At 37.3% G+C, this 27,074-nt stretch overlaps 1 protein-coding gene across 2 annotated transcripts in view; it reads left to right on the top strand.

Moving 5' to 3' along the window:
• The window catches only part of GALNT7 (polypeptide N-acetylgalactosaminyltransferase 7), a 195,089-nt gene that overhangs the window by 148,258 nt on the left and 19,757 nt on the right, over positions 1–27,074 (top strand). The window contains exons 3-7 of one of the 2 annotated variants that reach the window (XM_074228963.1): positions 8,918–9,084; positions 14,688–14,818; positions 15,140–15,219; positions 20,827–21,009; positions 23,132–23,249. In XM_074228963.1, the coding sequence (XP_074085064.1) occupies positions 8,918–9,084; positions 14,688–14,818; positions 15,140–15,219; positions 20,827–21,009; positions 23,132–23,249 (679 nt within the window). Of the gene's footprint in view, positions 1–8,917; positions 9,085–14,687; positions 14,819–15,139; positions 15,220–20,499; positions 20,683–20,826; positions 21,010–23,131; positions 23,250–27,074 lie in introns of both variants that reach the window. The other variant, XM_074228964.1, reaches the window with a different exon arrangement.

Below are 27,074 nucleotides of genomic sequence, written 5' to 3'. Positions count from 1 at the left end.
CCTCATTGGGTTCAGAATGCAGACTGGAGTCAGGGAAGACTGAGTTCATATCCTTGTTCAGTCACTTACTAGCTGGGAGACCCTGGTCAAGTCATTTCACCCTATTTGCCTCAGTTTATTCATCTGTACAATGATCTGCAGAAGAAATGGCAAGCCAATATAGTATCTTTGCCAAGAAAACCCCAAATGAGGTCTCAAAGAGTCAGACATGACTGACATGACCTTCCAACAGGACATGCCTGGTGTTGTGATCTTCTTCCTAATTCTGGACCTGAGTCTCTCAATACAGTCTGATTAATAGTTGCCCAGCTTCTGTCCACTTTGAAGAGAGAGTATAGTAACTCCAGGGTCCTTCATCTCTGACATGAACTGAGCAGATTAAATAAAACAATGAGCCCTTTTGCATATATTTATGTGACATGGAAGTTTCGGGGAACTTGGCTTCCATGACCCTCCATCAAGATCCCATTGGCTCATATTCCTGCCTTTCAGAGTAGGACTCTTATACATTCTAATTCAAACTAAAGCTTCCCTTCCTAGGAAGAAACTGCCCCTCTTAGGACCCAACTTCCAATAGCTAGGTTTAAAAGATACCACAATGCTACAAGTAAGGAAGCAAGACAGTTGTAATGCAGTTTCTCCCCAGAGGCTATTTGGTGAGATTCCGGAAATTTAGAGGGTCATATTTGGGGGCCACTGCTCTGTGTAGACCTCTAATTTCCCCTATTCAGGGCCTGGTTGATATTCTCATTATATCTTTCAGTTTGCTTTTTGTATACAAATAACAAAGGTACCCAACAAAGACCAAAGAGTAAAAGTTACAAGGAAGCAGATTTCTAATCCATAAAAAAATCTTTGCCTAATAGAACTAACATTAGGCTCATCACTCAAACTATTCAGACAGCTAGATGGCATATATGGATAGAGCACTGGCCTTGGAATAAGGAGGATGGGAATTCGAATCAAGCCTCTGACTCTTACTAGTTGTGTGACCTTGGGCAATTCACTCAACTCTGATTGCCTCCCATCCAGGTCCATCTCCAGTCATCCTGATCCAGATCTGGCCACTGGACCCTGATGGCTCTGGAGGAGAAAGTGAGGCTGCACAGCCCCCCCTCACTCAAATCCAATTCATGTCCTTGTTGTGGCATCATCTCCCAGATGTCATTGTCTTCTAGTATGAAGGACAGATATTATTCAGGCAATTTTTCTTAATGGTTGGTCCTGGAGAACAAGAACATCAAGGTAGTTGGTCCTAGAGTCCAGGAATGCTCCTCTTCCTAAGTTCAAATCTAGTCTCAGGCACTAGTAAGTCACCATATTGGTCTCAGTTTCCTCATCTGTAAAATGAGCTGGAAAAAAGAAATTGCAAACCATTCTAGTATCTTTGCCAAGAAAGCTCTAAATGGGGTCATGAAGAGTCAGACACAACTAAAGCACATCTGAACCACAACCACAAGAATTCAGTCAACAATCAATTATTAAGGGTTTAATATAGCCAGGTCAAGCACTCAGCTAAGAACTGAGGATAAGCTGAAAATACAGTTCCTGCCCCCAAGAAGCAAATTCTACTAGAGAAGGGGAAGGGGAACATGTAAATAGCTACAAACATACAATATATATAGATTGTGCAAAAGAAAGATAATTTTGGGAGTTCTGGGGGAGGAAAGGAAGGTTAGGAAATGCTTTCTACAGAAGGTGGGATTGGATCTGAGTCTTGAAGGAAGCCAAGTAAGGAAGCTGGGAGGCAGAGGTAAGGAGGGAGAGCATCCCAGACATCCTAGAGGACCAAGGTTAGGGTGGTGATTCAAGGTAGGAAGGTAGAGGACCCACATCACTGAAATCATCCATGCCTGAAATAGGTAAGAGGCACAGGCCCCAGGAACTTGGGGATTGCAAGAAACATGGTTTGGACACTCTTCAAGGTTCATTGTTTTTTTATAAGTAGACACTATTTAAACTAGTGTTGAGAGCCTAATTCATTAAGTCTTTAAGAATCTAAAACTGAAGTTGCAAAACCGAACTCATTTTTTCAAAAGAATTTTGGAGAAAATTAATAGTGTTGTTAATGTGGGGAGGTACAGTTTATGAATAATAATACTAATATTTACATAATATTTTAACAATAGCAAAATGCTTTCCCATGCCTTATCTCATTTAATCCTCACAGTCTTGTAAAAGTTTTGGAATCCATATCTCTGATTTCGCTCCGGTAGAGAACTCCCAAAGTGTAAACATTCTCCCACCACACTCCGTCCTTACAGATAGGAAACTTGTTTATAACTTAATTTTGAAAAAATATTTATTTTTCCAACTACATGCAAAGATGGTTTTCAACATTCATTTTTTGTAAGATTTTTGAGTTCCACATTTTTCTCCCTCCTTCCCTTCCTTCCCCTCTCCCCTTGACAGTGAGAAATTGAATATAAGTAACATAGTCTTGCAGACTTGACTGAGTTAAAAGAGGTTAGGTTACTTACTCATGGTCATATAACTATTATATGTCAGAGGCCTAACTTGAACCCAAGCATTCCTGACCCCAAAACTGTACCACACGGTGGGTACTCTAATACAAGTACTGTTAACCTTTGTTTTTGCTGACTAGGGTAACAAAAAATTTTAAAGCATTATGCCCACAATCATGAATTTTGTAAGTAAATGGTGGCACCAAGACTTAAAGCCATATATCTTCGGCTTTAAGAACTCCTTTCCTCCTTTAAAATGTATTAAAGGGGCAGAGCCAAGATAGCAGCGTGAAGGCAGGAATTCCCAGAAACTGTTACCCAAAAAGCTGTCAAATTATGACTCTAGCCAAAATTTAGAGGGGCAGAACCCACAGAAATACTGAGTGATACAATTTCCTAGTCCAAGACAATTTAGAAGTTCCACAGGAAAGGTCTGTTTCACCAGGGCCAAGGGTTGGAAAAAGCCACAGCTAGCAGTGCAGCCGGCCAAGTGCCTAGACCCCTGGGAGCACCTGGGTCCATGGCAGAGGGGGCAATTTCCAGACCTCCTGGCCCAGGGATCAAGGGGAACAACTTGAAGGGGTGATGAGAGAACTCTGCCATACCAAGTGAGTGCTGAGTGAGTGGTGGCCTCAGAGCAGCCCTGCAGTGAGATCCTGCAGTGGGAGTCAGCAGAGCCACCCAGCATGTCCAGAGCTCTCAGCCCATAGATTTTAAGGGGGTCAGGGGAGACAGCAGAGGTCCCTCGGCTCTCCCTGGGGCAGAATTCAGCTATTTGCCAACTCAGCTCCAGGTTGCAGTTTGGGACCCATACCAGCCTAGAGGATCAGGGACCCTCCTCACAGCTCCAGGGCAGAGGGGAGGACTGTGGTTATCCACATCCCAGAGCTCAGGCAAGAGAGCAGTCAGTCAGGGCCTCTCATAAGACCTTGGAGGAATTAAGGTCCCAGTGGGGTGTCTCAACCCCACCCCCCGCAACGCCTTGGAAGTGCAGTAAATCAGTCATAGGCTGAAGAAACGAGTAAACAACAGAAAAAGAAGAATCTGACCATAGAAAATTACTTCAGTCCCACAGAAGATTCAGAAGATGACAAAATCGAAGCTTCTATAGCCCAAACCTCCAAGAGTAATAGAAAATGGGCTCAGGGTATGGATGAGCTAAAAAAAAACTTTGAAAAGCAATTAAGGATGGTAGAGGAAAAATTGGGAGGAGAAATGAGGGCGATGAAGATAAATCATGAAAACCAAGTCAGCAACTCGGTGAAAGAAATACCAAAAAATACTGAAGAAAATAATGTGTTAAAAACCAGTTTAGGCCAAATGGGTACAGCAACACAAAAGACAAGGAAGAGAAGAATGCCTTAAAAAGCAGAATTGGTCAGCTGGAAAAGGAGATAAAAAAGCTCTCTGAAGAAAATAACTCCTTCAAAGGCAGAATGGAACTAAAGGAAGCTGATGATCTGACTTTGTAAGAACCCAGGAAGAAATAAAACTGTACCCCAACAAAACAAAAATTAGAAGAAAATGTAAAATATCTCATTGGAAAAACAACCAACCTCAAAAACAGATCCAGAGAGATAATTTTAAAATTATTGGGATACCTGAAAATCACAGCCAGGAAAGTTATGACCATTTTTTTCAAGAAATAATACAGCAAAATTGCCCTGAGATCCTAGAAGCAGAAGTTAAAATAGAAATTGAGGGAATTCACTGATCATTTCCTGAAAGAGGTCCCAAAAGAAAAACTTGCAGGAATATTAAAGCCAAATTCCAGAACTCCCAAGTCAAAGAGAAAATACTAAAAGGTGCCAGAAACAAACAATTCAACTACTGTGGCTCTATAGTCAGGATTATTTAGGATCTGGAAGCATCTACATTAGGGGCTCATAGGGCTTGGAATATGATATTCTGGAAAGCAAAAGATCTTGGTTTATAACTGAGAATCAATGACCCAGCAAAACTGAACATCCTCTTTCAGGGGAAAAGATGGACTTTCAATGAAACAGGGGACTTTCATACTTTCCTATTGAAACAACCAGAGCTGAACAGAAAGTTTGATCTCCAAATACAGGACTGGTGAACCATAGAGGGAGTGGAAGAGGAGGACTAACTATGAGGAACTTAATGATATCGAACTGTTTGTGTGCCTGCATGGGAAGAACATACTGATAACTCATATGAACTTTCTCATCTATAAGAGCAGTTAGAAGGAGCACATGTAGACAAGGCACAGGAAGGAACAGGATGTAACTGCATAATATAGTAAAAAAAAGGTAAAGTCAATGGATGATAAAGGAAGAGGCTGGGAGGAAAAGAAAGGAGAGGAAGAAAAGTTTCACATAAGAGTCAAGAAAAAGCTTTTTTCAATGGAGTGGAACAGGGCCGGGAAGGCGAGAGGGAATGAGTGAGCCTTCAGTCTCATCAGAAATGGCTCAAAGAGGAAATAACACACACACTTAATAGGGTATAGAAATCTGTCTTACCCTAGAGAAAAATGAGAAGAAATGGATAGGATAAGGGGGAACAGGGGAACAGGTGATAGAAAAGAAGGAAGACCATGGGAGGGTAGTCAGATAAAACACACTTCTGAGCAGGGACAAGGTGAAAGGAGAGCGAAAATGCAGTAGATGAGAGTGGGAAGAAATAAGAGTGAAAGAAAATATAGCTAATAATAGCAACTGTAAGGAAAAGATTGAAGCAACTTCTCTGGTGGACTTAAGATAAAGAAGACAACTCATCCCAGAGACAATCTGAACACAGACTGAAGTACTTTTTTTTCCTCTTATACTATTCTTGAGGTTCTCATCTTTGGGGGGGGGGGGGGCTTATGTTTATTTTCACAACAAGATTACTGTAATAATATTAAATAAAGAAAAAAATGTGCGAAAATGTTATATTAAACTCTTACCTAGATCTCTTAAAGAATTGCCTTTGGGGAATTGGAATTCTCCCACTATCCATTCAATTTTAATTCTAATTTATTTTAGTTTCTTATGTAACAGTCCTAGATCACTTAAAGATTTAACTTTGGGGAAATGGAATGCTCCCACTACCCATTCAATTTTAATTCTAATTCATTTTGACTTTTTATGTAACAGTCCTATGGTATGACTTTGAATCAGGGATCAAAATTCCCTCAGAATTACAAATAACCCAAAGAATTGTAGAAAACCATATAGGGCATGTGAATATGTTGCAGCATGTTGTCAAGAAATTGCATTTGAGAAGTAGTTAGCAAGGTAGAATACATTGTATACTGGGGCCTGTGTCAGATGACCTGGGTTCAAATCCTGGCAGGGGCTAGTTAGTCCTTTAACATTTCGATGGCCTTAGTTTGAGGGGTTTTGGGACACCCCACTGGGACCTTAATTCCTCCAAGATCTTATGAGAGGCCCTGACTGACTGTTCTCTTGCCTGTGCTCTGGTATGTGGATGACCACAGTCCTCCCCTCTGCCCTGGAGCTGTGAGGAGGGTCCCTGACCCTTTAGTGAAGGAACTGGCCCTCCAGGGTCCCTTTCTGTTCTACGTCTTATCATCCTTCAATCCTGTATATGTGATCAAAAAAAAAAATAATAAAGGGCTGGTCAAGTATGAACCTGGACAGATTTAGGGAGATAGTAGAAGATAGAAGGGCCTGGCATGCTTTGGTTCATGGAGGTAAAAAAAGAATCATATATGACCAAATGACTGAACAGAACACATGAATAGGACCTAAGAGTTAATGGGCAGCCTAAATGCAACCCAACATTAGGATAGGTAGTGAATCGCATGGACCCCCAGCAAACAGGGCACATTGTCTATCAAGGATTTAGGGAAAGACCAGGAAATTCAGAGCATGTCAAGTATGTGGAAAGAATATTTTTCTGTCTAAGTCAGTTGGACCTATGAAAACTAGATATATCAAATTATAAAAGCTTTACAAAAAATGTTTAAACTTGATAACAATAAAGGAAAAGAGGAGTGAAAGCTTTGTAGGGAGAAGGGAACAAAAGGGGGAAAATAACTTGTAACAGACATTTTGATTGTATTGTATGGAAGGCCTCTCATTTCAGTATCATTTATTATGGTATATAAATCAACCTGGAATGCATAAAGTTGATTTTTTTCTATAAAAATTTAGTTTTTAACCTATATTTTCCACCCTGTATGATTCTAGTTCAGTGCCCACTCTCAGCAACTATACTCAACAAAAATTTCCTAACATACCCTCTCCTTCAGTTTACTTTTTATATTTTGCCTTCTATTAGATTGTGAACTCCTTGAGGGCAGGAATTATCTATTGCCTTTCTTTGTATCCCCAGACACATAACAGGTACTTAATTAGTAATTATTGACTGGTGAGTCTATCAATCTCCTGTTGAGGTAATTCCTTAAATGGGTAGAGAGCCTTGGACCTGAAACATGGTGAGACAATGAAAAGTACAGGAGACAGTTTCTGGGTAATTAATAATCAATTTACTATATTAATTAGGCTGACAAATAATCTATAAATTGAAGTCAGTTGTCTCTCACCCAAGACCCTGGATGGAGTTTGCTGAATGTATGAATACCTTTGGGAAAGGGAGTGTCACTTAGGGAAAAATCAACTCTGGTGAACAGCTATTGAGAGAATGAAATATTATGAGGTGGTTTTTTCCCCCCTAAGGAAAGGCTAGAGGATGTGGCTTTGATCATGTTTACACTCCCAGCAATCTCTACAACAGAATCTATTTTCCCCCCAATCCTATTAGAGCTGGACAGTGGTGGGGTTTCAGTAAGAATTCCACCTAGAAAAGATGATTTGGGAGGGGTGGATATTAGAGCTAAGTCAGAAATGTCCTTGAAAGCCTGGACTTTGAATGAGAAAGCAAAAAGGGGATATTTGAATCCTGCATATAAAATTGATTGTATAATAAGAAAATAATCACTCTTCTCTTGGATAGGGCAAAATGGAGATTGTTCAGGAAGGTACGAACAGACCTTGTTCTTCCCTGTGGTGACTGGATTGTCACTGATGGGCTGTCGGTTTCTTTCATTTCCTCCTGACTTCTTTTCACTACTTTTTCAGTATTCCCAAGCATACTTTTAGTGCTATCAGTGCTGGGCACATTATATACACTTAATAGCTATACACTTGGAGATGATACAGGCTTTTAATGTACATTAGGTCATTTGATTCTACAGAATTTTATTTTCATTATAATAATCTTTGATTATTCTTTTCCTACTACCAGCCTAACAAAATTTCTGTAGACACTCAATAGTAGTCTTTTTACTATGAAATACAGCCAACTGTATCAGTTTCACCTTCCTCTTTTCCACAGTACAAGAGCAAAAGAAATCCGAATTCCTGAGAAACTAAGAAATTTCTTCCATTATACAACTGTTTACATTCTATGATGAAGCTAATAGAATTTTTAACCCTTGCCTTGGACCTGCACCTCTTATGTCAATTTACCTCTTCAACCTGCTTCATTAGAGAATTTTCAATCAAAAGCACTTAGCTCCAGTTTATCATCAAGAGGTGTTTGCTACCTTTCACTACGTCTGGCCCTACAAAAGAAATGTGACTTCCTGCTAGCATTTGAGCCAAATCTCTGAGTCTTCACTAAACCCCATGAATGTTCAGTTCTAAGGGTAGGAGGTGGGGGTAAGGGAGGGTAGGAGGAAGTTTTACTCATTTCCCTCTTTTGGGGGGGGGTACTCCCTGTCTGTACCTACTATTGCTAAAGCTTATTTAGTCAAACTAACCCACTCTAAGAAGTTTTAGAATCTGGTTCAGGACAGCCAGTTAGTTTCCTTTCATGTTTCTGTACATTTTAGCTGCATTTGAACATAACAGAAGAGATTTTTTTTTTAAACAAAGTTGCATGGTGGTTTCCTCACAGCAAGTTAAACATACATTCTCTATGACTCAATAACCTCCTCTTGCTTAAGTTCAGAACAAAAAAAATTTCAAAATAATGATTGCAGTTCAGTCCCAGGTCATATAAAATAATACTAATGGATATGGAAAAGTACTGAAAAATTATTTTAACAGCATTCTCAAGCATCATGAATTGAGGACACTAAATAGCCCTTTCTAAGTGAATTCACCAGATAGAGCTCCTTAACGAGCAGGAGGAACAGCTGGCTGGCTAGAAATGAAGTTTAATTGGGAGAGCCTTATTTCACTTTCGACCATAATGCATATATTCATTTTCTCCCTCTCTCTCCCTCTCCCTCCCCCTCTCTCCTGTTTCTCTGTGTCTTTCTCTTTCTCCCTCTCTCACTTCTTCCCACTCTATCCTTACTCTTTTATTAAAACTGAAATGCTTGTGTTTTTTTTTTTACTCAGTTTTGAGTTTAGACAGAATCTCCCCAGTAAATATAACCTTAGTCATATTGGAACTAGTGGGCCTGTTGTGTTTTTACAGCTATAACTGACATTTATGGAATGCCTCTAAATAACCCAATTACAATCTTTTTACAGATGCAAGTATTGGCATTATGATGAAAACCTGCTCACTTCTAGTGTTGTCATTGTCTTCCATAATGAAGGATGGTCAACTCTCATGAGAACGGTTCACAGTGTAATTAAAAGGACACCAAGGAAATATTTGGCAGAGATTGTATTAATTGATGATTTTAGTAATAAAGGTAATGAATTATAGAATTATCATTATATTTCCTCCCCTCAAAAAAATTTAATTGTACAAATAATATTATAAATGAGGACTTAGCAATGTATTAACTTTTCTAAGCAATGAGCTTATCTTAGAATAGAAGATGAATGGATTTCTATAAAGTCAAGAATTTTGAGATTTTAAAGGAAACTATCAGTTTATGTCATAGTGAGTCATTTGATGTAGGTCACTTTATGAATATTTGAATGACTATTTTTAGCAGGGATAGAGATTTGCCTCAATTTTTTGTCCTTAGATTCTATAACAAATTAATAGTAAAGGAAATTTATCATAGATGTGTTGTAATGATATATTGACTCCATTCATAATTGCCAAAATGGAGATCATGACCTGTTTCAATGCCTTGGAGTTTGGCACTTGATTGATGATATCAATATTGACTTTGACAGGGAAAATGAATTTCTAAGTTTATGTGTGTAAGAAGCTGCTCTCAAAACTCATTTTGTTCTAAACAATTTAAGCTATTGAATAAAATGAAAGTATCTGTTATGTTTTATGACATATTACTCAGGAACTATTTCCAAGACCAAATATTGGTTAATCTTTGATCAGATTTGGAAAAAAGAAAAAATGATAATGGTTTTCAATTTTTTTTGATAGGAATATTTTATTTCTTCCAACAACTGTTATAAAATTGCATGTACATTCTAAACACCAAAAATATAGAATGGGAGAGAGAAAGTTCCAAGTCAAAAACAAACAAATATAGCCTGGGCCCTAAATAAACCCAGATTCATGTTTATGATTTTTTTCCCCTTTGTCACTGTAGTGTTAATTGGGACTTTGGAAATTGGCCAAGCAGCCCACTCAGCAGCATCAAAATATTTTGTCTCTTCTTATTGAAGCCCTTTGGGGTAAATACTCAATAAGCTACTTTTCAGTTAGATTTTTTTCCCTGCCCAGAAATAGTGGTACCATGTGATAAAATCTAAAAATATTGGTCAGATTGTATAGGGTATGAAAACATAATTAGTAAATATACACAAACAAGCATTAAGTGTTTAGCATGTTGAGTATTTGCTAGATGGTTGAACAAATTTTGGTTCTAATCTCATGTCTAATAAGACTTGATAACACTTTACTCCAACATTTGAATTTAACCACTCCCACAGCAAGGGCAACCATTTGGTTAGGGACTTGCACAGTCTCCAGTATCTTTTTGTAAAGTAGCAAACACAATCGTGATCTTGTATTCATGTGGTACCACCAAACAGAAGGAAATAGAAATATAACCTGCCCACTTCCTTCCTCTTCCTTTCTTTATGCAAGTGATTCTCTTCATTTTTGAAATCATCATGTTAGAAACTACTATATTTTTAAAAATGAAGTAGAAACAAATGCATTTAATTTAGAATATTATAATTTGGTAATTACCAGAGGCATCTTCAGCAAGAGTAGAATCACTGCCTTAGAAAACAATTGTTTTTGGAAAATGTGTTTAAAGATTATATAAAGAATTTTTAAAAAATCATAGTCCACAAAATTGACATTAAAACTAGAAGTACTAGCTTTCAAGTCATAAAGATGTGGCAAATCCCCTTTATTAATAAATACACATAGTAAAAAGGAGTATCTTAAAAGGAAAATAAAAAAAAAATTGCTATCCCAAAATAAGGACCTCCAAGGAAAAGGAGAAACATAGTTTGCAGGGTTTACAGGGTTTATTCCCTCCTCTCCCATTTCAAGTAAAAGATTTTATAATCATTTTGTTTCTTGAATTTTAGTGTTTTTAGAGTAATTTTGAGAGATGACATGGCATAGTGGTTAGGGAACAGATTTTGAAGCTCCTCTGCTGACATTACTGGCTATGTGACCTTTGGACAAGTCATCTGAACCTCTCAATGACATTCTAAAACTATGAATTGTAAAGAAGATGCCAACCTGCATGCATATACAGTTTCCTCATCTGGGAATACCTTAAACCAATGAAGTAACAGGCCCAGTTCCTATCCATAATTTGAAGGCTTATCTTTGAATGTGGCTCAGAGTACATATGGTTCAGAGTACTCAGAACAACTTTTTAGCAAATCTCTCTGGCACATTTCTGTTTTGATTTTTATCAGAAGAGCACAAGTTTTAATTTTTAATTCAAAAAAACCCCTTAAAAGTTGAAGGTCTTGTGTCTATTAATCACATAGTACTTGATTTGTCAGATTTAAATGACAGATTGCTATTTGTCTCCATTGTTTACATTCAGAAAATCATCTTTTTTTCCTTGAGTTTTGCTTCTGAGGTCAAAGCATTTCCAACCATAAAGCCTCTGGAAGAAGGATGATGTGCCTATTTTATAAAGAAGTAACTTAAAATTCATAAAGGTGAACAGACTCCTCTCAATTGCTTGGAAGCTGGAAATAATAGGATGTCCTCAGTAGGAGAGCTATGGACATACCTCTTACTGTATCCTTTATTGCTGAACATCTACAGATCTTTGGAACCCATGTTTCTCCTTAAACGTTTTAGTTAGCATCCTGATTTAAGAGATACCTGAGGATGCTGTGTCCCTGGAAAACCCACACCATTGGTGATTACTCCCTCCCTCCTCATAGCCACAACCACACACACACGCGCGCACGCACACACACGTACACACACACAACACTCCCACTCCCTTGTAATCATGGGACCAGAAAGAGGAGTAAGCTTCTTTCCTATTATATATACACTCTTCCTTCCAGATCATTCCTCTACATCCATCCCTCAGTACTTTCCCTTTTTTGAATTCTATTGTGAATCCACTTACAGAGCCTGCATTCTCCAACTATATACCTCTAGGTCATAGAATCACAGAACTTCAGAGTCAGAAGACCATATGAGCCAACAGCCTTCTCTTGTTTCAGGTCTTTCAGTCATGTCTGTCGTTTCATGACCCAATTTTCCATTTCTTGGGGGAAATAATGGAATGGTTTTTTGCCATTTCCTTCTTCAGCCCATGTTACAAATAAGGAAACTAAGGAAAACAGGGTTAAGTGACTTTCCCAGGGTCACACAGCTTGTAAGTTTTGAGACTGGATTTGAACTCAGGAAGATAAATCTTCTTGACTCTAGCCCTAGCATTCCATCCAATAGGCCACCAGTCTGCCCTAACAGTCTTCTAGTCTAACCCATAACAGAAAAAGAATCCTTTCTATACCATATTTTACATGAGGAAGAATTAGAGCGCTGAATTTAAAGTTGGAAAATATGAGTTCAAATCCATGTTCTTTTTCTATCTCTGTGTCTAAATCATTGAACTACCTTGGACTTCCTGATTCCTTATCTGTCAAATCATAGAGGTGGCCTGAGTGACCCCAAGATCACCCAGTCAGTTCTAAATCTGGGGATCTCCAGGCTTTTTTGCTTGAAGCACTCCAGTCAAATAAAACAGGCTATCTCCCAAGACAGCCCATTTTTTTTTTCATTATAAATGCAGGAGATTTTCCCTAATTCTAATTTATTTGCTTTAAATTACTAAATTTGTCTCTTTAAATCTACCTACATCTTCTGTCTGGGACCAGAAAAGAACAAATCTAATCCTTCTTCCATAAAACAACCCTTCAAATTCTTGAAGACAGCCATTTATATTACCTGCATCTAATTTTATCCAGGTTAAATGTCCCCAGGTTTTCCAACCAATCTTCTAGGCCCCAAAATAGTAGAAACTTAAGTTCCACCACCATTCTGGTTGCCTTCCTCTAAATGCTCTGCAAGTTATCAGTGTCCCCCCAAAAATGTAGCACCTAGAACCTATGTATACTCTAACCATAGCAGGGAACAGTGGCATTATCACCTCTATTCTTGTAGCATTTAGGGCTGCTTTAACTTGAATTACCCCATTGACTTGAATTGTAATGGTAGTTCACCAAAACCTCCAGATCTTTTTCCAGGCCAATGGACTGCCTAATCATGTCAAACCAACTTGCACTCATGAAGATGGTGGTTGTTGTTTTAATTCAAGTGTAAAACATAATTCTATTAAACTTGATCTTGTTATATTTGGCCTAATATTGTAGGCTATCAAGATCATTCAGGATCCTAACCCTGTCATCCAGGATATTTACATCTACACATTTAATAAGTATGTACTTTATACCTTTATCCAAACCATTGCTTAAAATGTTAAGCAGCACTCATTTCTGGAGTGTTTCATTGAAGATGTCCTTCCAAACTGATATTGAACTAGTATGCCTTATATCAGTGGAAGGTTTTGGTTGGTTTTTATTGTTATTGTTGCCTTTAAATTGGTTTTAAATTAGACTTCATAGCTCATAGTTCATCCTGGGCCATGGTTAATTTTACCTTAGAATTTGAAAAACAGACCCCCAAACTTTTGCCATTAAAGATTAACTTTACATTAATTATTTATCAAAACAACCAAGGGATCTGAGGCAGGACATAAAAATGATAAATTATTTCCTGTGCTGTGTTAGAAAGTCATTTCACTGATAGTCACTGATTAAAAAAAAATTAATCATATCTTTACTAGATAGAAAAATGCCCCAGATTTTCTGAGGGGGGGATCAATGTTAGAATTTTTTTTCCTTATATACCCTAAATGATTATGATAACTAACACATGTATTAATGGAAATCTTTAACTTTTATAATGTGAATATCTATATCTGGGCTTCTGTCTAGTTAAGCTTTCTGAAGATGAGCCAAGTGACTGTTATGGTTGCCCAGATTGATTTGCTCATTTAAACAACCAGCTCTTTTCTCAAAGTAGCTTTTTTTTGTAGAAAGTATTTATGGACCAATTTTTAGACTCTTAAAACTGGGCCTCATTTTTTTGAATGTCTACAAGCCAGCTATTATGAAGGCTTCCAGAAACCAGTTCTGCCTACAGTCATCCAATCACATGTGTGTTTAGGGATATAAACAAAACCTGTTTTCATTCAGGAGGGAGTCATGATGGAAACATTGGCATAATGCTATCAAACTTGTTGCAATTTACTAAAATTCCTGTAGATATTGCAATGCTTGCAATACGAAGGAAGTTTTAAACCATTTCTATCTCTTTTTCTTGCCTAGGGACCATTTTTTTATGATCTCATGTTACAGAGAACTACTACATCATCCGTTTGAAAAAAGTAGTCCAGCCAGGATCAGATTAATATTAACAGAAGAGAAGAAAGAAGAAATTTAAAAGTTTAATGGAAGAAAGTACAAACTTAATTAAAAGAATAAATGTGAATGGATTAAATTCCCCTAATAAAAAGAAAGATTGGAGAAAGTCTAGGGAAATAATAAATAAATGTAAAATAATTATGATGTTTTCAATATTTTAGCCTTATGCTTATTTTTCACTCTTAAGCAAACTAATCCTATATAATGCATTCTAAGCTGAGGTGTAATCAAATATTTGCACTTCTGTTTTTATTGTTTTAAATCAGTATAGTAAGCAACTGGATTTTCTTACAGCCTGAACAGTCACCATCAAAGCTATGTAGCTATAGTTAGATTATTCAGCTGAGTTTCCTGTGACCTATCCACATTTCCTGGGGAAATGGTGTTGGAATTAACTTATGAAAACAAACCTGATCAGTAATATTTGTGTATTTTTTTTTCCATTTTTTCACAGCACACTTAAAAGAGAGATTGGATGAATACATTAAGCAGTGGAATGGCCTGGTAAAGGTATTTCGAAATGAGAGGCGAGAAGGTTTAATTCAGGCTCGAAGTATTGGAGCCCACAAGGCTAAACTTGGACAGGTAGGGGAAATCTCATATATAGCTTCATCTCCATTGAAGAATCACTCACATAACTCAGGGAAGAAACCAGAGATCTTTTGAAAGTAGATATGTTGATGCATACAATGATAAACATAGATCATGTTTGTCCTAGTAGACTATTGTAGTCTAATTATCTTTCAGTAGTTGTCTTAATCTACATTTTTTGTTCAAGTGAGGAATGACATCATATATATATCTCAATTGGAAGTAATGCACTTTCTGTCTTTAAATTATGTATGATATTGGTACATATACAGAAGTAATTCATGTTTTGTCACCCTGCCTCTTTCTTTTTTAAAGGTTCTGATATACCTTGATGCCCACTGTGAAGTGGCAGTTAACTGGTATGCGCCACTTATAGCTCCTATATCTAAGGACAGGTAACAAACACTTTTCCTTCTTTTTGTTGGTTTGATTTTTTTTCCCCTCTTGTTTAAGAATAATCAGTCTCTTAGGACTCAGTTCATTATTTTAGTTTGTCATAAGTGCTACCATTTTATTCATCTGGTACTTTTTTAGGGGAGATCATCCCAAATTGATATCATATCTGATATTTATGAGATAAGTTTAGAGATCCCTTCAATAGAAAATTAACCTATAGTTGGACAAACGAAGAGACCCCCTCATTTATAAACACATTTACCCAAGAATAATTTTAAATGTCCCCATTTAAACTGGGGTGAACATTAACTCTCTTCGAAGTAAGCTTGTTTGTTTGGAGGCCAGGCCCACACTTTCCTCCAGTCTTTACTGAGAGGAAGAAGAGGAATATACCAGGGAAATGTAAGTGAAGAAAACTCTCCACCAGTGCAGATCTGAAATTGTTCTGTAAATAAGGACCTTGGAGAGTACCTGAGACACTGTGAGGTTAAATGACTTCCCTGGGGTTGCTTACTGTGTTTCAGAAGCAGGACATGAACTCAGATCTTCCTGTTTCCAAGTTCAGCTCTCTGTTCTTTATGTTATATCTGCTTTTTTATTTAAATATTTTGTTTATTTTTCCAACTACACGCACTGGTAATTTTCAACAATCATTTTTTTGAAGGTTTTGGATTTGTGCCTGCCTTTCTCAAAATTTTATACCCCTGTTCTTTCTACTTTCCAAATACTATTTTTGCCGAAGGATAGAGAGAAGGGGGGGGAAGAAAAGAGAGGGATAGAGGAAGGAAAAAAGGAAGCAGAGAAGGAAAAAAAGCAGGAATGAAGGGAGGGACAAAGGAAAAAAGGAAGGAAGGAGAGAAGAAAGGGAGGAGGAAAGAAGGGAGGAATAGAGGAAGAAAGAAGAAAGGGAAAGAGGAAGGAAGGAAGGTAGAATATAAGCAATTATTAATCAGTTACTGCTTGCTAGACACTGTGCAAAACATTTTCCAAATATTATCTCATTTGCTCCTCAAAACAATTTTGGGAGTCGGATGCTATTTTTTATCTTCATTTTGTTATTGAGGAAACTGAGGCAGACAAAGGTTAAATGCCTTGTACAAAGTCACACAGATAGTAAGTGTCTGAGGCCACATTTGGACTCAGATCTTCCAGACCTAACATTCTGTCAGGTGGGATACTTTATCAAAGTGATAGATAAATTCAAAACTACATTTTTAGTTGTGATCAGTAACTACAATGTTGTAAAGCTCTTTCTTGCTTAGGAAAGAGATTTTGTTAAGTTATAATTATAATAGTTGCTTCTCCTCTTCTTTTGAAGCTAAAGAATCTTCTAGAATTTAATGCCATTACCAAGTTCCAAGACTTTCCAGGTGATTATTAGAAGGTAGTTGTTTGTCCATTGTTTTTAAAGTGGAAGGTGACATAAAGGAGGTGATGCCTTGACTTGCAAATGAATTGGATTTGAATGAGGGGGTTCTGTTCTAACCCAGAGCCATCTGGGTTCAGTGGCCAGATATGGATCAGGATGACCGAGATGACCCATGGAGACCCTGGCCTTTTAACTAAGGTCTTTCTTAGTTTGACCGAGGCAATACCCATTCAATGATTAAAGCTAGACAAGAAAAAAAATGAGGCTAGAGACTGGGGGTAGGGGGGTGGAAATGGGAAGGGGAAGGGAGGAAAAGACCCTCAGAGTTTCTGACCAAAATAGAAACTATAGTTGTTTCCCTTCCCTCTGAGCCAATCAGGACCCAAACAACGACCATTAGTGGAAGAGAAGGCAGTAACTTTTTCTTAAAGGCATCCATGATCCTAAACTTCAGTTACAATTCTAATAAGAATTCAGGAAAATGAGACATGTCAAATCCATACATGCCATTATGGCAGCATCTCAATGTTTAGAAGTGACTTAGCTTAAACACATTAAGAATCACCCTTCTTTTCAGAACTTAACCTTTCCCTTTTGATTTTTCAGGTTCCTATTAAGAATTTTTTTTAAAAAGTTATAATGAACTTGGGGAAGGGAAAAGTCATGGAATTAGCACAGAACTCCATAATCTAGAGCAGGAAGGGATCTCAGAAACCATCTGTACCAACCTTCTTATACAAGCAAGTTAGCTCAGGAAATCTGTGACTTTACCATGGCCACCTAGACAGGGTCAGGGATGGCATATTAACAAAACCAAGGTTCTTTCTACTGTGCCCTCATCTGAACTTCAGCTTCATTAAGAGTCTATTATTAGGGGTGGCTAGGTGGTGCAGTAGATAGAGCACTGGTCCTGGAGTCAGGAGTACCTGAGTTCAAATCCGGCCTCAAACACTTAATAATTACCTAGTTGTGTGGCCTTGGGCAAGCCACCAAAAAAAAAAACTTTAAAAAAAGAGTCTATTATTGAGGGGCGGTTAGGTGGCACAGTGGCTAGAGCACTGGCCCTGGCGTTAGGAAGAACTTAGTTCAAATCCAGCCTCAGACATTTAATAATTACCTAGCTGTGTGACCTTAGGCAAGTCATTTAACCCATTGCCTTAGTAAATTAAGACAAAACAAAAAAGAGTCTATTATTGAGGGGAAAAAATCTATTACTGATTTTTTTTTGCTTCTTGTGTTACTTGGTATAAAATATGATGGTAGTTTATTAAATGACATTTAATATTCTATACTTTGGCTTCTTTTTTTCTTTCCCTTAATTTAGAGAGAAAATTACAAGTTTGTTCGCACAATCAGTAGCCAATTAGTCAATCAATCAACATTTATTAAATGTCTACTGTGGGTCAGATACTATGCTAAGCTCTGAAAGGAGATAAAAGATTATATAAGAAAAAAGCAAGGAACCATATGTAGATATACTTAGAAAATAAGAAGATAACTTTTAAAGAAATCTTAACCCCTTTGAACTTGAGCCTAACAACACAAGTTTTACCCTGGAAAGATTTGTTTTTAACCCTGGTCATAAAAGCTTACCTCTTCACTTTGTTTTAGAGTAAATCTGATACAGAAAAAGATCACTAGAAATTTTGAAATAATCCATAGAAAATCTAATGAAACAAATAAAGGAAGTTTATGTGGTTTTAAGCCTCTGAGGGAGAGGCATAATTTGGAGGAAGGAAGAAAATCAAGAGTTGGGGGTGGGGTACAAGATTGAGATTGATCTGTTGTATTGATTCACCAGATTACTGCTTTTATCTTCTGTCTTCATTTTCCATTTTATAAAAATGCAGGGAATTCCTGCCTATTTCTCTTTATAGTTTGCAAGGAAGTTGAGATCTAGTTAATATGTAAATTGCCTTGAAAACTCTTGAAAGATGCTATATAAAGTCATGATAATACTTGGGTTAGAATAGGAAAATTACTTTTTTAAGTAAATACTATATTAATTAGCCAAAAATAGATTTTCTATTTAGCAAACTTAAATGTACTTTGATATCATTTCTGCAGAAGTTGTTTTAAAACTGGGAAATAGAGGCAGTAGAACTAACTTTCTTCCTATTGTGAGATAGTGGAAAGAGTTAGGAATTTTAGATAAGAGGACCTAGGTTCAAATTCTGACTCTCTACCTGAGTGATATTGGGTAAATTACCTCTCTTTTCTAGGCCTCACTTCCTTCATCTTTAAAAATGAGACTTTGATTAGAAAATTAAATTAATTTGTAATTATAAAATATAATTATAAAATAATTAAATTCCTTTTTAGTTCCAAATCTGTGAACCTAATCTGTGAATTTAGGTGGCTATTAATGACAAAAAGAAAGTGATAGTCCAGAGGATTCCAGGATGACTCCTTAATCCTATGGTGCCTTCAATCTTCCTCATGGACAGTTAAAATAAGACTGATAATAATGATGATGATAATAATCATAATATTAATAGCTAGCTTTTCTAAAGCTTGCTATATTACTATATAAAGGCTATATGGGTACTTTACAGTTATTATCACATTTGATCCTCCACACAGCTCAGTAAAGTAGGTATTTATTATTATCCCCATTTTATAGATGAGGAAGCTGAAGCAAACAGCAATTAAAGTAAGTTGCCCAAGGTCACACAGCTATCTGAGTATGAGATCAGATTTGAATTCAGGTCTTCATAAGTCCAAGTCTGGCACTCTTATCTACTGTGTTACCTACCTTAAAGTAAAAACTCAAAGAGAAACATTTCCCCATGTTTGTCTCCCAGTTCATTATTCTGAAGCAGCTGTCCTTCATTATTATTATTGTTGTTGTTGTTTATTATTATTGTTGTTGTTATTATATTTGTGAAACTGTCTAGTGAAACCTCTGAACTATTTCTCAAAATAATGTTTTAAATGCATAAAATAATATACATAGAATTACAAAAGGGACCAGTTGTATTTAAATGATATTATCAAAATAGGGGTTTCTAAAAATCATGAACCCATGTTAAGAATTGCCCAGGTTCTTTTCTCATTTAGATTCTGTACTTTCAAGATACCATAAGATATACTTTCAAGATAACATAATATTTATAAATATATTTATATATAAATTTATATATTTCTATTTATATAATTATTTATAAATATAATATAAATATTTCCTAGAACATAGTAATGCTAAATAAATGCTAAAGTGCCTACTTGATATGGAAAGATGCTATTTTAGTAAATAAATGAAAAAGATTCTTAAGGATAAAAGGAGTAAAACAAGGATAATATTTAACTCTCAATGCTAAATTTTGTATCTTTTTGAATTTTCTAACCAGGGAAGCCCTTCCATGAATTTGAGGTAGGCAGGATGCTCTGCCTTAAACATTCCTTGTTTTTGTTTGACCTTGGATTTTCTTTTCCCCTGCTGGGGATTGGGTGGGTTGGGGGAAAGGGTGGAAGGGATTTGTTTTATTTTCAAGAAGAGCAATAGTACTGTACCTTTTCTGGCTGTCTACTGTTTTCAGAAGTAGGAAGTGCTAATGTCTTTCACTCCATTAACTTCCCTAAAAGAACATATTTATTTCCAGGGAAGGGAAGTGACAGACTGATAGTGGTTTCATCACAAACTTCATAAAGGGAAAAGCACTATTAACAAAGCCAATGTCTTGACTCTTTACCCTTCCAGTACATCCATGCATCCAACTCTTAGCCTCTTTTATTCCTTCCAAGTCAAAAAGAAAAGGAAAATCCATTTTTCTCCCAATAGGAAAGTTCTTTAATCTATTTGTTAGAAGATAATTCCTTACAAATTTGACAGCATCATGGGACATGTTAACTTAGGTAGTTTTCAGTTCTTGAGTTTAAAATGCTTTTTCATTTTCTGTAAATGTTTCAGAACTACATGTACTGTGCCTCTAATAGATTACATAGATGGGAATGATTATTCCATTGAACCCCAGCAAGGTGGGGATGAAGATGGTTTTGCCAGAGGGGCCTGGGACTGGAGTTTGCTATGGAAACGAATTCCACTAAGTCACAAGGAAAAGGCCAAAAGAAAACATAAAACTGAGCCTTATCGGTAAAGAACGTTGCTTTTTTTTCTGCTGAAGTCAAATGTTTCTCTAAGTGGTTTGTTTTTTTTTCCCTCCTCATGAACTCGTGTAAAATATATGGGTCCATACCCCTCCATTTCATCTTTCCTGAAACCATCACTACACTACAGAACCGTATGTACTGTGCCGATTATAGATATCATAGATGGCAACAATTTTAAAATTATGCCCCAAGGGGGTGGTGATGAAGATGGGTATGCTCGAGGAGCGTGGGATTGGAGTTTGCTCTGGAAGAGAGTGCCTCTGACCCAGCGGGAGAAGACAATGAGAAAGACAAAAACCGAGCCCTATCGGTAATCACTAAGTAACTTATGTTCCTCTCTAACAGATGTTAACTTTCTAAATATTTGTGTGAAACTAGGATTCCATTACTAACAACCTCTGTGCTTTATCAAATATATTAACATAAGAAAAAATTTCATTTCCTCTTACTAGCACCATTAGTAATTATGCTACCTTCTAGTAGAACTGCAAAAATTACCTTTGCTGCTTTCTCCCTTGTTGCACTTAAATTGAAATCTCTATCCAAAATGCACTCACTGAAAATTTACTTTTTCCCCGGGGGGGGGGGGAGGGGGGGAATAATGATATGAGAGCTTTGTTTCCAAGCATCATTGAATGAAATCATACCTCCTCCGAGAGCTGTTTTCAAATTCTCATTCTTTTTGAGCATAATGAGGATATCGTATGTAACATGAAATACAGAATGTTCCAAAAGTCTTGGTGTAGTTTTTAGCTTTAGAAACTAGTTTAGGACTTTTGGGACACTGCATATAATCTGCTTAAAATTCACTATTTCCTTATCTCCTTGAATGCTTGGATGTCACTCCTGTGAACATTGAAGAACACATGGTTAAAAAAACAAACAAACATAATATTCCTTTCAGTTATATGTGCCGGTTCTGCCCTGGCAAGTCAAGTTTGATGATTAGAGGTGGAAGGCTCAAGAACTGTTAAAGCACCTCCTCTATTTCTGTTTGTTCCCAGGAATGTTCAATTGGAAAGAAAGCTCTTTCAAAAATCGGCTGTTTTTCTCCCATAATCCATTTTCCAAATAAAATCATTTATCACATCCCATTTCTTTTGATTTCTCCACTTATGAATGTTATCTCCAGAATATGACATAAAATGAAATATTTTCTCCAAATATTTCAGGAATGGACTTTTTTTCTCTTGTGTTTAAATAGTTTTTGTCAAATCTATGGGAAACTCTGGTTGGATGATTATTTCAGTCACCCTTTCCTTACTCCACTGCTGTTTCAGTGGTTGTGGAGGGGAGTGGTTGTGATTTTGTGGAAGATGTTTACAATGTCGTTTAAATCTTTTGTGTGATTTAGGATTTCATGGCGTATTTGTCCTTTGTGTACTTTTCCTTAACTGAGATGGCAAGCAAAAGGAAATTATAAAACTTCAAGCCTGGGGATATCCAGTTAGAACAGTTATAAAACAGCCTAGAAATCATCTACTTGTTTACTCCCTGGGCTAATAAATTTTTTACATTATTTACCAGGTTGTCATAACATGTTATTCCCTTAAAATCTTCTAAACAGTCGTTTAAAATAAAACCATCCCATGATTCTCCAGATTAAATATCTGCTGAGATATTTTTGCCACTCCAAAAGACACAGTTGGGAGAATAATTTTAAGAAGCAAAAACCTATGTCATTGGAGGACGGCGAGATATTTTGGTAATGTATTCTCAGGACAAACTGAAGACTAGAACAGCTTGTGCCTTATAAGATTTTCCTTTCTTAATAGAATTACTGTTCCATTCCTAATGAGGTTTCATGTGCCAGTGGAGGCATCGGGTTACCAGCGGCCACTGCAGATGTACAGACTGCAGCTATTCTGCTGCCATCCTCCAGAGATTTACACCCTCCTCTCATTTGTCAAGTCCCTGAACTATTAAATTAAAAAATGGCAGGCCACTGCTGGTAGGTAGTGGTTTCCTTCTTCCCAGAATAAGTCAGAGGAATCGCCGTGAGAGCAGTTAGCAGAGCCGACAGCACCACCACCCAGCTGCCTAGGAGTGGGAACAGTGAATACTTCTTATTCAGCTGAGGCCAGCTTCATTTTCAGCCTATTGGATCCCCCAGGATTGGCAGTGGAAACCTGGGCAGGGATGGAGGCTCCTTTGAATGAGCAAGCCAAGCCTGTAGTTTATAAATGGGGGGAAAAAAAACAAATTAACCAAAATAAATAAATAAACCCACAAACCTCAGGACATTCAATGAGTTGGGGTAAACCCAAACAGATTATTTTACATAGGCTAAATAATTTCTTATTGTTTGGTCATCAGTTTGATCTTCTCTCAATCATTTGACTGTTTGATTGGGCGGCAAGAGGGGGTTAGCTTTCAGGTGGTTTTTCTTTAAGTTTAGATTTAATAGTTATTTTATTATGTTGTTTTCTTAGGTCCCCAGCCATGGCTGGTGGATTGTTTGCCATTGAACGAGATTTCTTCTTTGAATTGGGTCTCTACGATCCAGGTCTTCAGATCTGGGGTGGTGAGAACTTTGAGATTTCTTACAAGGTAAAGATTTCATTTTTAACAGGTGGTTAAACCTTTATTAAGGTGGTCCAGACTTGTATGACTTTCAGAAGTTGAACAAACTTTATTTAAAATTTGGCTTTTTTTTTATTTTTCAATTATTAACTGTATTCATGATCAGCAAAAAGGTACTGTGCTACTAGGAATACAAAGATGTAAAAGATGATTCAGAGAATAAAGGAATTTTTTTAATTTTGATAAATATAGTTCTGTATAACTTGTTTCCTTTGCAATTTCATATATTTTATTTTATGCAATTAAAAAACATTCTGAGGAGTACATTGACTTATCTAGACAAGAAGAGATCCACGATACAAAAGAAGATTAAGAACCTCTGCCCAGGGGGCAGCTAGGTGGTGCAGTGGATAGAGCACCAGCCCTGGAGTCAGGGGGAACTGAGTTCAAATTCGGCCTCAGATACTTAATAATTACCTAGCTCTGTGGCCTTGGGCAAGCCACTTAACCCCATTACCTTGCAAAGAAAAAAAAAAAGAACCTCTGCTCAATCTCATTACATGAACCCAAAGACCTACCAAATAAATTGGAGGTTCCCCTGAGTACCCCTGATTCATTTGATGGGTCATTCAGTTCACCAAATGATAATGGGACCCACCAAATCATTCAGGAATTGTTCTGATTACCTGTGCTACAACAACAAAAAGAAATAGTCCTCATCCTTAAAAAAAAAGCTTAGGTTCTACTAAGGGGACCCAGCATGTTCCCAGATAATCATTCACAAAATAATACAAAATGACTTTAAGAAAAAGACTTTAATAACTGTAGGGATCCAGTAAAGCCTAGCAGAATGCTACAGATTTCAAGAGTCAGACAAGAGAGAGTGTATTCTGGATGCTTCCCTTTGCAAGCACATAAAAGACAGGATTTAAGAGTGTGTTTGTGTGTGTGTGTGTGTGTGTGTGTGTGTGTGTGTGTGTGTATTTAAATTAAAGAGCATAACCAAAATGAATATTTATTAGTTTTGGGGGGCATGAAGAAATAAGATGGTCTGAGTGATATGACAAGAGCCAAGAATAACTGATGGATAGCCCATGTGCTTTCCTTGGTATCTTCACAAAGTCAAGAAAAATCTCCTGTAGGACAGCCAGGGCCAGTCACAGGATGGACAGACGAAGATAGGATGTGACCTGCATTGTTGGAGTGATTACCCACAACAATGAGATTACAAGTTCAATTGAATATTTGAGAATCAAAAATTCATCTTAGGCAGGATTTAAACTTTTAAAAAATTTGCCTGTTATTAAATGTCTTATCTCACTGAGGAGTTTAATAAATATTTATTGACTGACCCTGAAAAGGGGACAATTAATGAATATGAACCTGCTCTAAAGAAACTTTCTCTGCACTAAAAAAATAATAATGATGATGATAGTTCACACAGGTTTATAAAACACTTTACCAATATCATCTCATTTGATCATACTGGCTTCTGTTCATCATCTACTTTCTCTATATCCAGTATGGAACTAGATGCTTCCATGTCATCTTCCCTATTCTAATGTGAGCTCTATAAGAACAGTTTTGCTTTTCTTGGGATTCTCAGAGCTTATCACAATGCCCAATACATGGAAGGTTCTTAAATACGTTCTTGTTGACTCCCTTCCTACCACTGTAATCGTTAGAGTCCAGATTGCTTTTTAAGACTAAAGATTTTTTTTTTAATGTTTTAAAGTTGCTGTCATATACTTGAGAGCCAGAGCCAGATGTTGCTTTAGAGGAAGTTCCCTGGGATGGTGTCTTGTTCAAACTGCCCTTCCCCACAGGTGAATCAATCAGCAAGCATTTTATAATACCCTATACATATCAGTACAAAAATGAGGCAGTCCCTTTCCTCAGGGAGCTTTTATATGCTTTTATATATATGTGGGTACAAAATGTTCATAGATAGGTAGATGCAAGAGAAATATGCAGTAGTCCTAAAGACAATGGGAGTCATTGGCATTTCTGTAGCAAAGGGAGCAACATGATCAGAGATGCATTCTAAGAAATATCACTTTGGCCACTGCTCCAAGACTTAATAGACTCCTAAAGCAAGGAGATTGATTAGAAAGCTATTTCTATAGTCCTGGCTATAAGTGATGAAAACTCATATTTTATTATGTTAAAGGGAATGGAAATAAAACCTGTTGAGAAAGTAGAATCTGAAAACTTGACAAGGGACTGGAGAGCAGGAGAGGGAAGAGGGAGAATGGAGAGTTTAGAATGACTCCCAGGACACAAACCTGTGGAGCTGGAAGGGTGATGCCCTTGATAGATGGGGGAAAGTTGAAGGAAGCTATATTTACTTGGAAAAGTGAGATACATTTTGGACCTGTTGAGATGCCCCAGGACGCCCAAGTGAAACCATCCACCAGAAGTGTGTGGAATTGAAGCTCGGGAGAAAGATGAGGACTGGGTGGGCAGATTCACTTAGGGAATGACAATAACAACAATGATCATGGCATTTATTTAGAGAACTTTATTTAGAACTTGAGGATTTGCAAAGCACTTCACACATGTTTCATTTGATCTTCACAACATCCTTGGGAGATAAGTTTCTATTATACCCATTTTACAGATGGGGAAACTGAGGCAGATAAGTCCCTTGATCAGGATCATACTGCTAGTGTCTGAATTTGTATTTGGTCTCAGGTCTTCATGACTCCAGGTCCACAGCTCTATCGGTCAGTGAATCCACAGGAACTGATGAGATCACCATGAGGGAGAAAAGAGGGTGGAGCACTGACCCAATTCTTGGGGGTACCCACCCATAGAGAATAGCAATCAGAGAGTAATACTCCTTCAGAGGAGATTGGCCAAAGCAAATTTAAAAAATAAATAAATAAAAGACCATAAGAACCAGGGACCTAACTTCGCAAATATGTACCCAGAAACTCAAAGAATGTACAGAGCCTTTCAGCTTGGGGAGAGGAAAGACCAGGAATATGAGAATTAACACATTGATGATGGGCCAGGACAGATTTTTATTCAGCCCAGGAATGTTGAAACTGTATTTAGTTTCTTCCTGTGTAGCACAGGGGCATTAAAAACTCTATAGTCCCTGTCTTACTAACTCAAATGAGGTGTAACATAGGAAAAAGTATTTTGCAGAACATAAAGTGTTATATAAATGTCAGTTATTATTGTGTAATGTAGGAAAATGTGTTTTGCGGAATTTAAAGTGTTATATAAATGTCAGTTATTATTATCTCTCATTTTCATTCCTAAGGACTACATTCTTGAAAAGCATGTTATAGTTGAGTTTTACATTCATTCCTTTAAATAACTGAAATGTGATGTTAAAAAGAAAAAACAAAGAAGACTGAGAAGGATCAGTCATATAGGTAACTGGAGTCCTGGGAGAGAATAGGAAGGTGTGAGCATCTCTTAGATTGTCTGGGGGTCAGTCAAGGTCCTTTGAACTCCCTGGCAGGGGAAGAGATGATCAACACCTACCACATATCACCCCTCTGAAGCTGTTTCCAAGAGGGAAAGGTAACCTGAAGCCACTTCAGCTAAGTGAGACCCATTCAAGAGGTCGCTACTGAGTTGGTGCTGACTGGCCATACTTCCAATTTCAGCTGACCCCTTTGCCTGTGGCCTCCCTCCATACTCTCTCTGCTCCTTACCATGGAGAGGTCTACAACCCTCCTGGCCAATAGTAGTAGCTAGCTAGGTGTTACGGTGAATAGAGCCCCAGCCCTGAAGTCAAAGCATTTTACAGATACCTCCTTCAATCCCCCTGGAGACCCCAAGGAGCAGGGACTGTCATCTCCATTTTACAGATGGAGGTTCAGACAGGTCAAGGAA

The sequence above is a fragment of the Macrotis lagotis genome, chromosome 3 (genome assembly GCF_037893015.1).
Source record: "Macrotis lagotis isolate mMagLag1 chromosome 3, bilby.v1.9.chrom.fasta, whole genome shotgun sequence".
Lineage (NCBI taxonomy): Eukaryota > Metazoa > Chordata > Mammalia > Peramelemorphia > Peramelidae > Macrotis > Macrotis lagotis.
This window is presented reverse-complemented; position numbering and strand designations above follow the sequence as displayed.